Source organism: Astatotilapia calliptera, chromosome 8 (assembly GCF_900246225.1).
Source record: "Astatotilapia calliptera chromosome 8, fAstCal1.2, whole genome shotgun sequence".
Lineage (NCBI taxonomy): Eukaryota > Metazoa > Chordata > Actinopteri > Cichliformes > Cichlidae > Astatotilapia > Astatotilapia calliptera.
In genome coordinates, this window is record NC_039309.1 from 9,055,076 (window position 1) to 9,069,641 (window position 14,566).

The 14,566-nt window shown below is 43.3% G+C and overlaps 1 protein-coding gene and 1 non-coding gene across 2 annotated transcripts; both read left to right on the forward strand.

Moving 5' to 3' along the window:
• Positions 1 to 309: 309 nt before the first annotated feature.
• trnal-aag (transfer RNA leucine (anticodon AAG)) lies at positions 310 to 391 on the forward strand. Its single transcript has one exon. It is a non-coding gene; the product is annotated as a tRNA-Leu (tRNA).
• Positions 392 to 526: 135 nt separating this feature from the next.
• polr3e (polymerase (RNA) III (DNA directed) polypeptide E) lies at positions 527 to 13,101 on the forward strand. Its single transcript, XM_026178310.1, has 21 exons — positions 527 to 715; positions 1,455 to 1,559; positions 3,350 to 3,400; positions 3,559 to 3,636; positions 3,882 to 3,997; positions 4,079 to 4,161; positions 4,347 to 4,454; positions 5,026 to 5,075; positions 5,387 to 5,506; positions 5,626 to 5,711; positions 5,874 to 5,918; positions 6,013 to 6,104; positions 6,310 to 6,430; positions 6,560 to 6,641; positions 6,729 to 6,788; positions 7,112 to 7,269; positions 7,366 to 7,427; positions 7,521 to 7,981; positions 10,783 to 10,860; positions 11,899 to 12,021; positions 12,101 to 13,101. The coding sequence occupies exons 2-21, from the start codon at positions 1,521 to 1,523 to the stop codon at positions 12,155 to 12,157; spliced, it is 2,070 nt and encodes a 689-aa protein (XP_026034095.1). The 5' UTR covers positions 527 to 715; positions 1,455 to 1,520; the 3' UTR covers positions 12,158 to 13,101.
• Positions 13,102 to 14,566: the final 1,465 nt, after the last annotated feature.

Consider the following 14,566-nt stretch of genomic DNA (forward strand, 5'->3'; position numbering starts at 1 on the left):
CAAGGCTGACTCTGTGCTGCAGACGTGATTTGAAGTTAAAGTCTGTAACGGCTCCTCTCTGTCTATTGAGGACACGTTTATCCTGTATTTGCTGCTGCAGTCTCAAAAAACGAACTTAATAGAAGTGCAATAATAAAAAACACAATTTTTAATTTCCCAGGAGACTTCAGGGTATATTTTGCATGTCCTTGGATTTCATATTACATCATTTTTGTCTGAAGTCCATTTAAAACGGGTACAACCCAAACTTTATAGTCAGGAGGCTTTATATTTGCTATTAGCCTCTGTTTCAATGTATTTTATCACAACGGTAGCGTGGCCGAGCGGTCTAAGGCGCTGGATTAAGGCTCCAGTCTCTTCGGGGGCGTGGGTTCGAATCCCACCGCTGCCAGAATATGTTTTTCCCGTTCTATTCGCGAAACAATTTTATCTGAAAACTTAAATTGTCCACAAGTAATACCTAGGTAATACCTAGGGGTAGTTGGTTATGAATGAACAGCGTACTAAAATAATGACACAAGCGGACTCGCTGTGCATTATGGGCGCGGGCTCCTCCCCACGTGTCTGTGTGGAGCAGAGTCAACATGGTATCACAGCAGCAGTAGACTACAGCTGTCTTGAGTTAAACTCCACTTCAGCAGCAGCTCTCCGCACCACGTTCCTGGGCTAGCTACACCCGGATGAGATAGCTAAAGCTGAACGGTGAAGTGTGCAGGTGAGGGAGGAATCTGCTATTCTTACATAAAGAAGAGTTAAAATCAGGCCCGCTGATTGAATCTGTGTTATTTTAACTAAGCACGCCATGCTAAGCTAGCTCACGCTAGGCTACATTTGCTAGCTACCGCCTTGGTAGCTAATATTGTTGCTTGTACGTTTGTTTACAGGAAACAGACATCTTCAGCTTAGTGCTGTGTATCCTATCTTCTTTATATTGGTGTTGTTTTTACATAGGAATTAAAAAAAAGCACCCGCTGTGTTGTGTAGGCCCTGTGATAAATGCTCGCAGGGTTTGCTGCTAATGGAGCTAACTTAACCATAAACACTCTATATAGGCAGCCAGTAAATTGGCGTCATACTTTTTTTTTTATTAGCTTGACACAGTGTTTGATAGGGTTATGTTTCCACGAGGAGGAGTCTTTTACTGCTGTGTTGCATCATGTGGATTTTACGTGTGTCCGTGAAAGCTTCACATGACAGGCGGCACAATCACCATAGGAAGTTGACTACTTTAGCATCTTATGGTTTACTTGTTGAGTTAATTGAAGAGTATCGGCTATTACCAATACTGACACCTCCTGATTGAACTGTGATGTAACTGTGATGTGCAGGATCACTAAGTTCCTGTCATCTGGTGCCTTTGTTGCCTGCCTGGGTGTAGCCACTCCATAACAGTAACAGGAGTGTGCAGCCGGACATTTAGCTCCTGTGACCCAGTTTGTTTTTTATTTTTCCAGGTTGCACCCCCTTCCCCTCTCCCCCAAGATTTGCCCATCTCACCTTCTTGCTCTGATCACATCAACATGGCCAGCGGTGATGATGACGACCCCATTATAGAGGAGGTATGTTTACAGCCTTAAGTGAAAGGATATTACACGTCTCACTGACCTAATAAAGTATGATACAGCATTTTTTCTGCCCTGTGCACCTTTTATTGCTGTTCTGCGTTTATCAGTGTGAACAGCCTCACGGGAAGTAAACAGTTCCCAGGTGTTTTCCATGCATAGTCTCTGTTAGGTGTATTAACAGGTAATGAAATCACCTGGCAGCAAATATCAGCGTTTATACTCATAGTTGTAGTGTGAATTTTACATATAGTCGTCATTGGCAATTTTTGGCTTTTAATTATTTCTTTGAAGTGATCATTTTTCAGGGTGGAATGATTGTACAGCATACATATTTAATGACTTTAAATATGTACTTTAGTAATTGGTGCTGAAGGTTCTACAGTGCCTTTCAACTTGACAGGGACACAGTTCATTAACTGCTTAGTGATCATGGCTTGACTACTTCTGGCAGCTGATTTTTCAGCAGGAAAAAGATTTGTTTGAACTAAGTGGAGACACGGCTGATTTTAATAATCTATTATTTACTTGGTGGCACGGTGGTTAGTTGTGAGGCACTCCTGCCTCTCAGCAAGAAGGTCATGAGTTCGAATTTAGTATCTTTCTGTGGGTTTTGCATGTTCTCTCAGAGTGCTCGACCCACAGCCCAAAGACACGCTGTCTCTGTCTACATAAACGCACCACAAAGAGGCTACAGGCGTTACATTAAATTATGCGGATTAACTGCTAACGAAGTCTGAAGACAACTTTAATACTTTGTATTGCAGTGATACCTGCAGCACACAGAGGTGAATCTAAAGAGGGCATGGGGTGTACTAAGCCATATTTATTTAAAGGCTCTCCTAACAAAATGTTTAGAATCAAAGAAAAAAACAGGGCTCGCAAAATTGCTAGCTCGACGTCCCAGTGCTAGCGATTTTTTCCAGTCGGGCTACCAAAATCTATCTCAGCCCTGCCCGTCGGGCTATCATAGGAAGGAAAAATATATGTCAATGCTTTTGCATTCTTTCGAAAATGTAGCTGAGTAATTCTGTCATTGACATCGATGAGCCACTGTCAATATGTGACATTGAAATCACGTTTGAATTTGCGCTTGTTTTATGCTTTCACTTTACTTTGCGATTGCGTGAACGGTGTGTAGAGAGCGACAGCACTGATTGGTGAGTAACGATAATTTGCGCACCAATTCCTCTGACATCGTCTTATCACTCATTAGCTTACTATTCAAACGTGACAAGTGAAATCTCCCGCAGCAAGCTTAAACATGTGAGAGGTTGATCGCGCAGAGAATCGCTGAGCTTATGTGAGTGCGTGTGTAAAAGCAGCAGGATTTACGCCGGTATTTTAGTTCTGCTCAGCCAAATAAGAGAGGTCAGGGTGAAGAAGGGGCAGTCAAAGAAATGCCGACCACAAAACGGAACAGTTATGACAAATCAGACTATGAGGCAAAAAGAAAGCGCAGCTTTTTTGGTTTCATGGACAAAAGAATTTCTGTGGCTGGAATATGACGAGCTAAATAACATGATGTTCTGCCAGGTGTGTTGTGAGTTTCATTCGATTTCTGAGTCGACAGGCAAACTGAATTACTTAAATATTCAAATGCTGCAGCCCTACTTGTCTGTCTCTCTGTGTTAGCCCTGCGACAGACTGGCGACCTGTCCAGGGTGTACCCAACCTCTCACCCTGCTATGACCCTGAGTTCGGGAACTTTGGAGGAAAGTCTGGTTTGGCTGTTGGCTCCTGACGTCAGCCTGTTTGACTTTGATCTATGTTTGTGTTTTTTCTAGATCGACGTGTACCTCGCCAAAAGCCTCGCAGATAAGCTGTATCTTTTCCAGGTGAGCTTTTCCCTTTGTAGTACCCGTGCACTGATGAGCACGACCTCACGAGCCCACATGTGAGCAGTTTCTCTAACTTATCTGGACCGTCTGGGGTGTGATTGATGTTTAATGTTCAAAGAGTCACTAATTGAGTTCACCGCTTTCCCCTGATGCAGTACCCTGTGCGACCAGCCACCATGACCTATGATGATGTCACCCACTTGGCGGCTAAGATCAAACCCAAGCAGCAAAGGGTAATCAGAAACTTGATGTTGATGTATTTTGTGTTTTGTTGAAAATGTGTTTCTGTTTCAGGGGAGATGTGTGAATAGGAGGAAATATTAAAGTATTGGAAATCACCAATTTCTCAAGTTAATTGGTTACATCAGGTTAAATTATAAGATAAGATTTTTTTGTATTACAAGTTTTCAGAAATGTTGAAAGTCATTAAATCGGGTGTTTGTAGTTGTTTATCATTTATGTACGGCTCCTTATACAGGTGGAGCTGGAAATATCCATGGACACAGTGAGTCCAAACTACTGTCGCAGTAAAGGAGAGCAAATCGCCCTAAATGTGGACGGCACGGGTTATGACGAAACCAACACCTACTCTGCGTATGTTCTTTGATTTATACATTCTTCTTTGATTCAGGTCCTGCTTCTGGTCTGACTGTTCAGTTTTTTCCCCCTTTCTAGTAAAATGATGGACAAGCAGACCTTCTCCTCCATCCAGGCCACCACCAACACCTCCAGATACGCAGCTGCTGTGTTTCGCAAAGGTCTGACCTGATTAACGGGTTCAGCAGCCCGTATAGTACATTGTGGCACCATGTTTGTGTTTTGGCTTTGTGACCTCGCACCAAAAGATAAAAACAATCAGCCATTGAACCACACATATTATGATGAGTCCACTCCAATCAGAGTAGGATTTATGACCTGGTTGTTTTATTGATGGCGTTAACAGGTGAGCTTCACGTCACACCTCTGACTGGAATTCTTCAGATGAGGCCCAGCTTCTCTTACCTGGACAAGGCCGACAACAAAACCAGAGAGAGGGAGGCGGCCAATGAAGGTGTGCCTGCTTTTCTTGTTTTCCAGATTAAATTCTGAGAAGGATTATTTAGTATACACAGTTTATCTTTTGTTTGAAAACCTTAATCGTTTACTCCTAGAAAACCTTGATGTTTCCTGAACTGAGTGATTTTTGTCGTATTCCATGCCTGCTTACAGAACAAAATGACTGTGTGTGTGCATCAGATGTTAGTGAGGATAGTTTCTGCCTATGCAGCCAGCCTTGGGGAAAACCCCAGAAACTCTTCACTGAGATTTTACACTTTTCTATTAGGGTACAAGGGAGGCTGCCAAATGTCATCCTTACTGAAGTTAAGAATGAATAAAATGAGTTTGTAGCTCTTCTTTACATTTTTCCAAGTGGCAGTTATAAGAAACTGGGACTGTTGTGGAGGGTTTATTGGTGTGGACCTCCACAACAGTCCCAGTTTTTTAATATTTGCCCCTTGGAGAAATTAATTCCCCATCCCTGCTTTAAAGCATGTTATATGTTTATTTTTAGATGTTTCCTCAAACATCATGGTAGGAGCAGGTATGATTACAGGTATTTGACCAGAGTCTTGTGTGTACAGGTGGAGACTCCTCCCAGGATGAAGCTGAGGAGGAAGCCAAGGCTATTACGGTAAATGCTTAAACACAAACACTTACGGTCAAGCTCAGGCGACCGTGGCTCAGGGGGTTGGGAAGCGTATCTGTAACCGGAAGGTTACTGGGCTGTCTGTCCTGGTCGTTGTGTCCTTGGTAAAGACCAGGGTAAAGACACTTTACCCTACCGCCTACTGGTGTTGGCAGCCTTGCTTCTGTCAGTCTGTCCAGTCTGGCTACAACTGTAGCTTGCCTCCACCAGTGTGTGAATGTGAGAGTGAATGAATAGTGAAAATGCAATCCATTATCATAATTACACTGATTTAAGTTCTCCTGCTCGTGCTCCAGGTGAGGTTTGCTCGTCCCGAGTCGGAGCAGGCCAGACAGAGGAGGATCCAGTCATACGAGTTCCTTCAGAAGAAGCAGGCGGAGGAGCCCTGGGTTCACCTGACCTATCACGGAGTCAAGGTAGAGGGAGTACTCACCATTGGGATGAATTTGTCTCCTTTCATGAGCGCTGACGTTATGAGATTTGTGCTGGTTATGCATCATCATAAAGCAGTTTGTGTTTGCAATATCGAATTCAGGGCGGGCGCTCGGAGCATGAAAGGCAGTACCTGTTCTGTCAGTCAGTGGATGCCTCGGAGAACTCTGAACTGGTCAAAACTCCAAAGTGAGTACAAATAAATAACTTCTTGATACTTGTGCTTTTTTATTATCTGAATTAAATTGGATGTGTAGTTTATTTCTTAGGCACTGATGAGCTGTATGTTGATGCAGTTTTAGTTCTGCTGCTGTTCTGTTCTCCTCTCTCACTCCTCTCTCATTTTCTCAGGGAGTATCTGGCGATGTTGATGCCGCCTCTTGCAGAGGAGAAAGTGTAAGTGTGCCCCTCTCTTCTGGCACGTACATCTGCATGCCAACTCAGTGACAGTCTGTGAATCGTATCATTAACTTGCTTTCCTCTCTGTCAGGGTGAAGCCTGTGGGTCCCAGTAATGTGCTCTCTATGGCCCAGCTCCGCACTCTGCCACTCGGAGAGCAAGTCAAGACTCTGATGAAGAATGGTAGGATAACATGATAAAGAACAGCTTTTTTTTAAATTAATTTTTTTACAATGTATTGTTGTTATTATTATTTTTTAACACACATGCAAACATCCATGGCACTCAACATTTCCTGTGCAGTTTTTCTTTGTACCACGTGGGGGCACTAAAGCATAAACGGCAACATCATCATCCTACCATTCATTTCGCTGTCTCTCCTCTCCAGTGAAGGTAATGCCATTTGCTAATTTGATGGGCCTGCTCGCGTCTGGCACAGACTCGACCTCAGTGCTGCGCTGCATCCAACAGGTGGCGCTGCTGGTTCAGGGGAACTGGGTTATCAAGAGGTAAGACCAGGAATCTTTTATCTAACTGAAACGTTAAAATGAACCACAGGTCAAGCAGGTCTTGTCTAATTCCATGTTTTTATATTGAGTGGGAAATGACTGATGTGGGTTTTAAATTTTCCTCCACAGTGATGTTCTGTATCCCAAAAACACCTTCAGTGCTCACAGTGGTGTTCCTGCTGAGGTGCTCTGTCGTGGCAGAGACTTTGTGGTGAGCTTCTCTCAGTTGTTCCTCCTTTAATTAAGCTACAGCATAATGCTTGACAGGCACAGTTTAAGTCATCTTTTCATTTCGTAGATGTGGAGGTTCACTCTGGAGCGCTCTGTGATGAGAAAGGAGATTGCATCAATCATCAAAGTAAGGACGAGACCAAAATGAGATGCTTGATTCAATGTTTCTGTTTGTTAGTAACCGAAATGGCTCAGGAGAAGTAGCTGTGCAAAGTTAATTGCTTAGGCTGCGTTTTTTATTTATTTATTTTTAATTAGAGGTTCATTGCACTTTGAATTAGTCCTTTAAGTTGTGTTGCATCCTCGACAATCAGGATGTGGAAGGATGCTGTTGTTGGGTCTTTAATGTCCCTCAGTGTATTGCTTTCTTTTGCATTTGTGACCTGGAAGCTGAAGTTGTTCGGTACATTCAGGTAAAGAGAGCTAACACCTTCCTCCTTCTTCCTTCAGCTTCCCCCAGAAGACGTGAAAGAGTTCCTGGAACATGTGGCAGCTCCTCGGGCAAACCGGGGCTGGGAGTTCCTGTTGCCTACTGATGTAGACTTTATTAAGAAACACCCAGATGTTGCCCACAGGCAGAACATGTTGTGGCTTGGCATCCAGAGCAAGTAAGCGACACGTTGAAAGGGCAGCACATCAGTAGTTTAGCACTATTAAATGTTTTTGCTGCAGTGGAATAATCTGGCTTGTTTATTTTCCCGAAGGCTGGAAAAGGTGTTTAATTTCTCTAAAGAAGACTTTGTGCCAAAGAAGTCCGCTCAGCCTGGTTTGTACTGAGTTACATTTTGTCAAACACCCCTGAAATGATATCGGTATACTCTGCGGAGCTTATTCAAGTGATCTATGCGGTGTTTTCTAGATCCTGTCCACATCAGCGGGCAACAGCGTCTGAAGATGGCTCAGGAGCGAGTGCAAGAAAACCAGTCGACTCTGCAGAAGGACCTGGAGGACAGACGCGCAGGAAGCAGCATCCACATCAAACAGGAGCCCGTCAGCAACAGTGAAGACGAGCCAATGGACACATCCTGCTCCTCCTCAATCCCCAACGGTTCTCTCAATGGTTACCCCAGTGCCACCTCCCCCGACTTTGATCACACCAACGGAGGGAGTCCCGCCAACACGGCGTCCCCGGAGCTGCAGGACTTTGTGATAAAGACTTTCCGGAAGCATTTTGTGATCACGTTGAATGAGCTGAAGAGGCTGTTTAACCTCCACGTGGCGTCCATACCGGTCGGCCGGAGCGTCTTCCACTCCATCTCAGATCACATGCTACAGGACGCCATACTGCTCAGCCAACAGTGCAAACAGATAATGGTGCCTGTGAGTCTTTTTTTGTATGTCGTTTATTGGAATGAAATGCACAAAATTATCACAGAAATGTTTTGGCTGTTGCTGTGCAAGAGTAGAAATGGCTAATCCGAACATCTGGAGTCTGGTTTAGTGGACTTTTATCTAAACATCTACATAATAACTTCTAACCATCCATCATCTTCCTCTTAAACACAGTTTGGTTGTGCTGGAGGCAGACTAAGCAGGATATCCCACACATTCTTCTCCCCATCAGTGCTTCGCAGCTCCTCCTAGAGGATCCCGAGGCATTCTCAGGCCACATGATATACACTCAACAAAAATATAAACGCAACACCTTTGTTACTGCTCCCATTCCCCATGGGATGGACGTAGAGACCTAAAATTCATTCCAGATACACAATATAACCATCCCTCCCAAACAGTGGTCACAAATCAGTCCAAATGTGTGGTAGTGGGCACATCTGCTATATTGAGATAATCCATCCCACCTCACAGGTGTGCCACATCAGGATGCTGATCTGACATCATGAGTAGTGCACAGGTGTACCTCAGACTGCCCACAACAAAAGGCCACCCTGGAATGTGCAGTTTTGTCTCACAGCAAAATGCCACAGATGCCACAAGCAATGAGGGAGCGTGCAACTGGCATGCTGACAGCAGGAATGTCAACCAGATGTGTCGCCCGTGCATTGAATGTTCATTTCTCAACCATAAGCCGTCTCCACAGGCGTTTCAGAGAATATGGCAGCACATCCAACCGGCCTCACAACCGCAGACCTCGTGTAACCACACCAGCCCAGGACCTCCACATCCAGCAGGTTCACCTCCAAGATCGTCTGAGACCAGCCACCCAGACAGCTGCTGGAACAATTGGTTTGCACAACCAAACAATTTCTGCACAAACTGTCAGAAACCGTCTCAGGGACGCTCAACTGCATGCCCGTCGTCCTCATCGGGGTCTTGACCTGACTCCAGCTCGTCGCCGTAACAGACTTGTGTGGGCAAATGCTCACATTCGATGGCGTCTGGCACGTTGGAGAAGTGTGCGCTTCACGGATGAATCATGGTTCACATTGTTCAGGGCAGATGGCAGCTGAGAATGTCCCAGTTCTTGCATGGCCAGCATACTCACCGGACATGTCACCCATTGAGCATGTTCGGGATGTGCTTGACCGGCGTATACGACAGCGTGTACCAGTTCCCACGAATATCCAACAACCTCGCACAGCCATTGAAGTGGAGTGGACCAACATTCCACAGGCCACAATTGACAATCTGATAGACTCCATGCGACGATGTGTTGCACTGCATGAGGCAAATGGTGGTCACACCAGATACTGACCGGTTCTGGGTCCCCAGACCCCCAATAGTGCAAAAAACTGCACATTCCAGGGTGGCCTTTTGTTGTGGGCAGTCTGAGGTACACCTGTGCACTACTCATGATGTCAGATCAGCATCCTGATGTGGCACACCTGTGAGGTGGGATGGATTATCTCAATATAGCAGATGTGCCCACTACCACACATTTGGACTGATTTGTGACCACTGTTTGGGAGGGATGGTTATATTGTGTATCTGGAATGGATTTTAGGTCTCTACGTCCATCCCATGGGGAATGGGAGCAGTAACAAAGGTGTTGCGTTTATATTTTTGTTGAGTGTATAAGAGAGGCAGTTTACTTGCAAAGTGCAATTGCAGAATAGTGCCACTAGATGGCGCCTCCCTCATTTTTGTTTTTGAGCTACTATAAAGAGGTTTTTTTCTTTATTATTATTTTTAGGTGTTTGGGTCTTTAGTAGTTAGTGCAGTGAAGAGGAGACAGGACAGCGGAGCGAGCGAGTAGGAGAACATGCTGTAAAGGGCCTCGGGCCTGACTTGAGCCCGACCACTGAATTTAGTCTTTCAGCATATGATCAATCTGTGAGGAACATCAGCACCGCAGAGAGAAGTTTATATACACTCAGCAAACAACATGTGACTGAACCATGCTGCTAAAATGGTTTTTAATGGGACATTTGGCTATTAACTAGAGACTTTGTTTAAAGCTGCAACAATCTGTAAACCAGTGTCTAGCTACAGTTGAACTCATCTCGTCTCACCTATTGTTGACCCACAGAGAATCTAGACTTAGACTCTGAGGGTGATGACAACATTTTCAGGGGTTTATGAGCAGCAAGAGTAGTTTTGAGTAATCTGGGCCAAGACTTTGTTTCTTTAAAAATGCAGATAAGAATAAGAAACAAAGAGTAGTTAGAGCAGTTAGTAGCAGATGTTTTTATGATGCTATTTGGCAATTGCAGCTCTTCCTTTGCCCTCCACACAAAGTGCTCACTTGCATACAACCAAAGCCTGATCCAACATGATTCGTTAGTACTCTGCAAAGAAACCAGGAAGTGTTGCCCCTTTGGCTACATATTCATCATATTCAAATTAGTTTGTTTAAATATGTCAAAGAGTGATGTGAGAATTTTCAAAGTTCAAACCAAAATGATGAGGAAAAACAACACTGTTTCATAACATGATACTCAGATCATGGCTGAAACATAGACTGTACACAAAGATGGACACAGCCACCCGCTGGTCTCTGCAGTTTGCACTTTGAAGCTTCTGTATTTGTGTTTTGCTAGTTTGTGAAGCCAGACTCAGGTGATCATTAGAGGAACTGTTGTTTCATTTTTCAGCTACAGAGTGTAGCACTCCACACAGTCCAGATAATCTCAGAAGACTCCGTCTGAGCAGGCAGTTGAGCTAAGAGCAGGTTTAAGGATCAAATCCTCCTGCCTAACATTTCTGTTTCCCTCTAACTTCAGTTTCCTGCTCAGACCAAAGCAGCCCCAGATGAACAAAAGGTGTTTGGCTTGTGGGAGACCGGAGAGGACTTCGACAAGGTAAACACTCACAGCAATCGCTGAACTTCACAAGAATTTAAAAAAATCATTTATTATTATTATTTTTTAATGAATCAGTGATGTTTCAGTGTGGGCCACGATTGCGTCTGACTGCAACACTAAAGTAAGATGCAGTTCTGTGAAGTGTTTTCTTCGATTTCTGACATAGACTTGCTTTGGTCAATCAGTGTGTGGCATTGCTAATTTATTTAAAACGCTAGTGCAGAATTAAAAAGGGACCAATAAATATCATATAGCCACTACTTAGTTAGCTCAGCACAGCATTTGGAAACAAGGAGAAATAAAACAAGCCACTGAATTTAGCCGATTACATCAAACAAGTTGTGCTTTTATGCGTTGTTACATGTGAAAGCATTTCTTTTGCCAGGAGTTACAAAAACAAGCTGCTACTGACCCAGTCTTGCAATTTATCCATATTTCCTAATGTGCTGATTTAGTGATATTAAGATTTAACTACAAACTGTACATAAAAGATGGGTGAAGCCACTGTGTCACCCATTGGTTTGTAAAATCCTGTTTTGGGGATCAGTTTTAGCATTTTGGCCACCGTATCTTGTTTATTTTCTGCCATCCCCATCTTGGCTCACGTACTCATGTCTTGTCAGTCACAAGTGATTAGCTAATCCCAAGGATAAGCCTCCTCTCTGAGACATAATATGACCAAAATTTCCCAAAGTGAACCATATTTTTCTTTTATGCAAGATGACCTCAGATGAGTGACTGAGCCTATTAAACTAAAAACATGATTACATGGGGCAGAGGGGCGTTTTCCTTGAAATTTGTATAGGACTGGAAGTCAGTGCCCATTAGAAGGAATGAAGGTTTAAGGCACTTCTGTGCAGTTTCACACTTAAGACCCAGAAGCTCTGTATGTCTTTTATACCACCAGTGCGCCCAAGCAACCCTCTGATGTATTTACCACCTTGTTATATGTTGGTAGTCTGCTCACTTCAGGTGTTTCAGCTGCAGTCTGCAGAGTTGAATTCATACTTCTGTGTGGTTTTGTTCTCCCTGCAGCACCGCCGGCTGCTCTATGATGTGTTCACCAAGAACTACCGGGTCAGGAGGAACATAATCCAGGCCAGACTGGCTCAGGAGCTTGGAGACGTGTCTAAAGCTGACATCGACCGGCTGCTTAATGTGAGCCCAGTTCTGAGTCTCAACGTCTGCCTTTCAACCAGATGTTGTCCACTGATCTAACCTGTTGTCTGGTTTTCAGGAGTGCTGCAGCAGCCACGCAGGGATGTGGTACCTAAAGGGAACAATACAGTCCTGACCCCGGGAGCCTCCCCCCATGCAGTCACCCCCAGCCAATCATATCCACTCTCAGGTGTCCCGCAGGAGGGCAGTGGAAAGATGAGAGCCAATCACAGCAGCTCGCCCCGCTCTGAGAGTGGGCGACTAGAGGACAAAGCTGTGCTCAGAACAAGAAGCTTTTCTCATTTCAGCTGAAGCATTTCTGATCTTCGTGTGAGCGCCCCGACTCAGTGGGAGGACTGAAGCTCCCCACGTACTCTGACAGCTCGAAAGCCTGAGAGGGAGGAAAAAAATGAAGAACTAGAAAGATGAATATTTGCGGTTTATTGGTAGTTTTTTTTTTTTGTTTGTTTGTTTGTTTTATTGCATTTATGACCTGAAATCTGATTATTCTTTAGCTAAACCTTTTCCACATCAGTTTGCTGTTTACAATTGAAAGCAGCTGTGGCTCAGAGTGCTTTCACTTCACCCCTCCTTGGAAATTTCCTCAGAGAAAAAACACATTTTACTTTATTGCTTCACCAACAAGGCAAATGTTGTTTAAGGCCTTTTAGGCACCAAAATTCTCCCTTAGTTTTTACACTTTCACCAATCTGACTTTAAGGAGTATCAGCTGAGTTTGATATTTTTATTTATTGCATAAAAGAGGAAGGTGGGTTTAAAGGGTTCAATGCTTAGATAAAATATGGCTGAATACTGTAAGAAAAAAAACAAACCAAGCTAAAGTATTAATGAACTGAAATCTCTGATGACTTTGGCAATCGTGGACCTGAAAGCTGCTTCATCAAATATGGTTTCCTACATTTCTGTTATTCAGTCACAAGTACTGATTTCTAAACTTTTTAATGAATGTCGAGGTTTTTGTTGGCTGAATGTAGAGTTTCAGATTTTCCTTTCTTTGAGAGGAACTTTGAGTGACCGATTTCTTGATGAGAACCAATAAAGATGTGATTTGGAATAAAATGTAGATCTGTCTCTGTGCAAACACCAGTCCAGCACACAAACACTGGACCTTCCTAAGTGGCGATGCGGCTGATACGCCCATGTTATCGCCACGTGCTGCTATCTTGAGCCTCCGTCTAAAGTGCCTCTGCCTCACAAGGCATTCAGGACAAACTCCAACCCTTCATATGAGGTAACGCTTTGATTTCCAACACATTGCATTTGTGGACATATGAGCTGAAATTCAGGCCAAATCTGATTTCCTCCATCATCAAATATTCCAAGTAATATTTTTTTTATTGGTTTGTTATTTTGCTCAATAAACACTTTAAATGTTTGATGCCTTTTGTCATTATTGCTGTAGTTTTTTGTGAAATGTGGAACAGGCATTGCTGTATATGGATTTCTTCTAGGTACCAAATCACTCCTGGTGCAGTGTCGTGAAAATCCAAAGAGCATTTGATTTTTTCTTTTTCTTTTTTACAACAGTAAGTCTTTAAAGGAGGCAGTTTTTGGTCATTTCTAGCTCCATTTACTATCCCTCAAAACTCTTCCAAAATATGCAGAAGCTCATGTTTTTTTTCTTTATTATGACCAGCAGGATACTAAAATAGTGTTTATTATAGTTTCCAAAAACAATCACTGAGGTACATACTGTCTCCCACACCTGTCACTTTGACCTTGCTGAGGTCCAGTGTGGGTGCCACGCCCACGTTGAAAGGGCTCTTGGGAATGATCTTCACCTATGCGTCCAAACTGCAAATGAATCGCGCATGAGCGAAGCCGCTGCTCCCGCACTGACTGTAACGCAGTCAGTTCTTCTTTTACTGCTATGTTGTTTTGTGGATCACAACTACTACTTATAAACACACACACACAAAGTAACTCCACCAGAGTTCCTATTTCGGGTCACCTTTGCCGGTCCAAGCCCAGATAAAGGAGTAGGGTTGGGATTGTGACATTAAAAAAGCCAATAATTGGTAAAAGAAATGTAATTTGTAGCTGTAAATAAATTGGAAATGGGATGTTTTTTCACTCACTTTCTGTCCCTTCCACGATGTTATTTTTGTCTCCTACACCGTAGGTAGGTTCCAATGACATTAGCATGAGCAATTGTGCCAATGAGGCGATGACGTAATTTAGCGAGTTGTAGCAACTTTTAGGACAGCCAATACTTGCTGACTTACTTACTGAGGAGTTGTGAACACTGGAAGCAGGCACACATTAAAGATAGACACACAGTGTATGTATGTATGTATGTATGTATGTATGTATGTATGTATGTATGTATGTGTATATATATATATATAAATAAAATAAAATATACAAACCGGATTCCAAAAAAGTTGGGACACTAAACAAATTGTGAATAAAAACTGAATGCAATGATGTCATGGTGTCAACAAATCCCAGCATATATATATAAATATATAAATATTTTATTTTATTTTATTTTTGCTGTTTTGTATACTCTATTGTTTTTAAC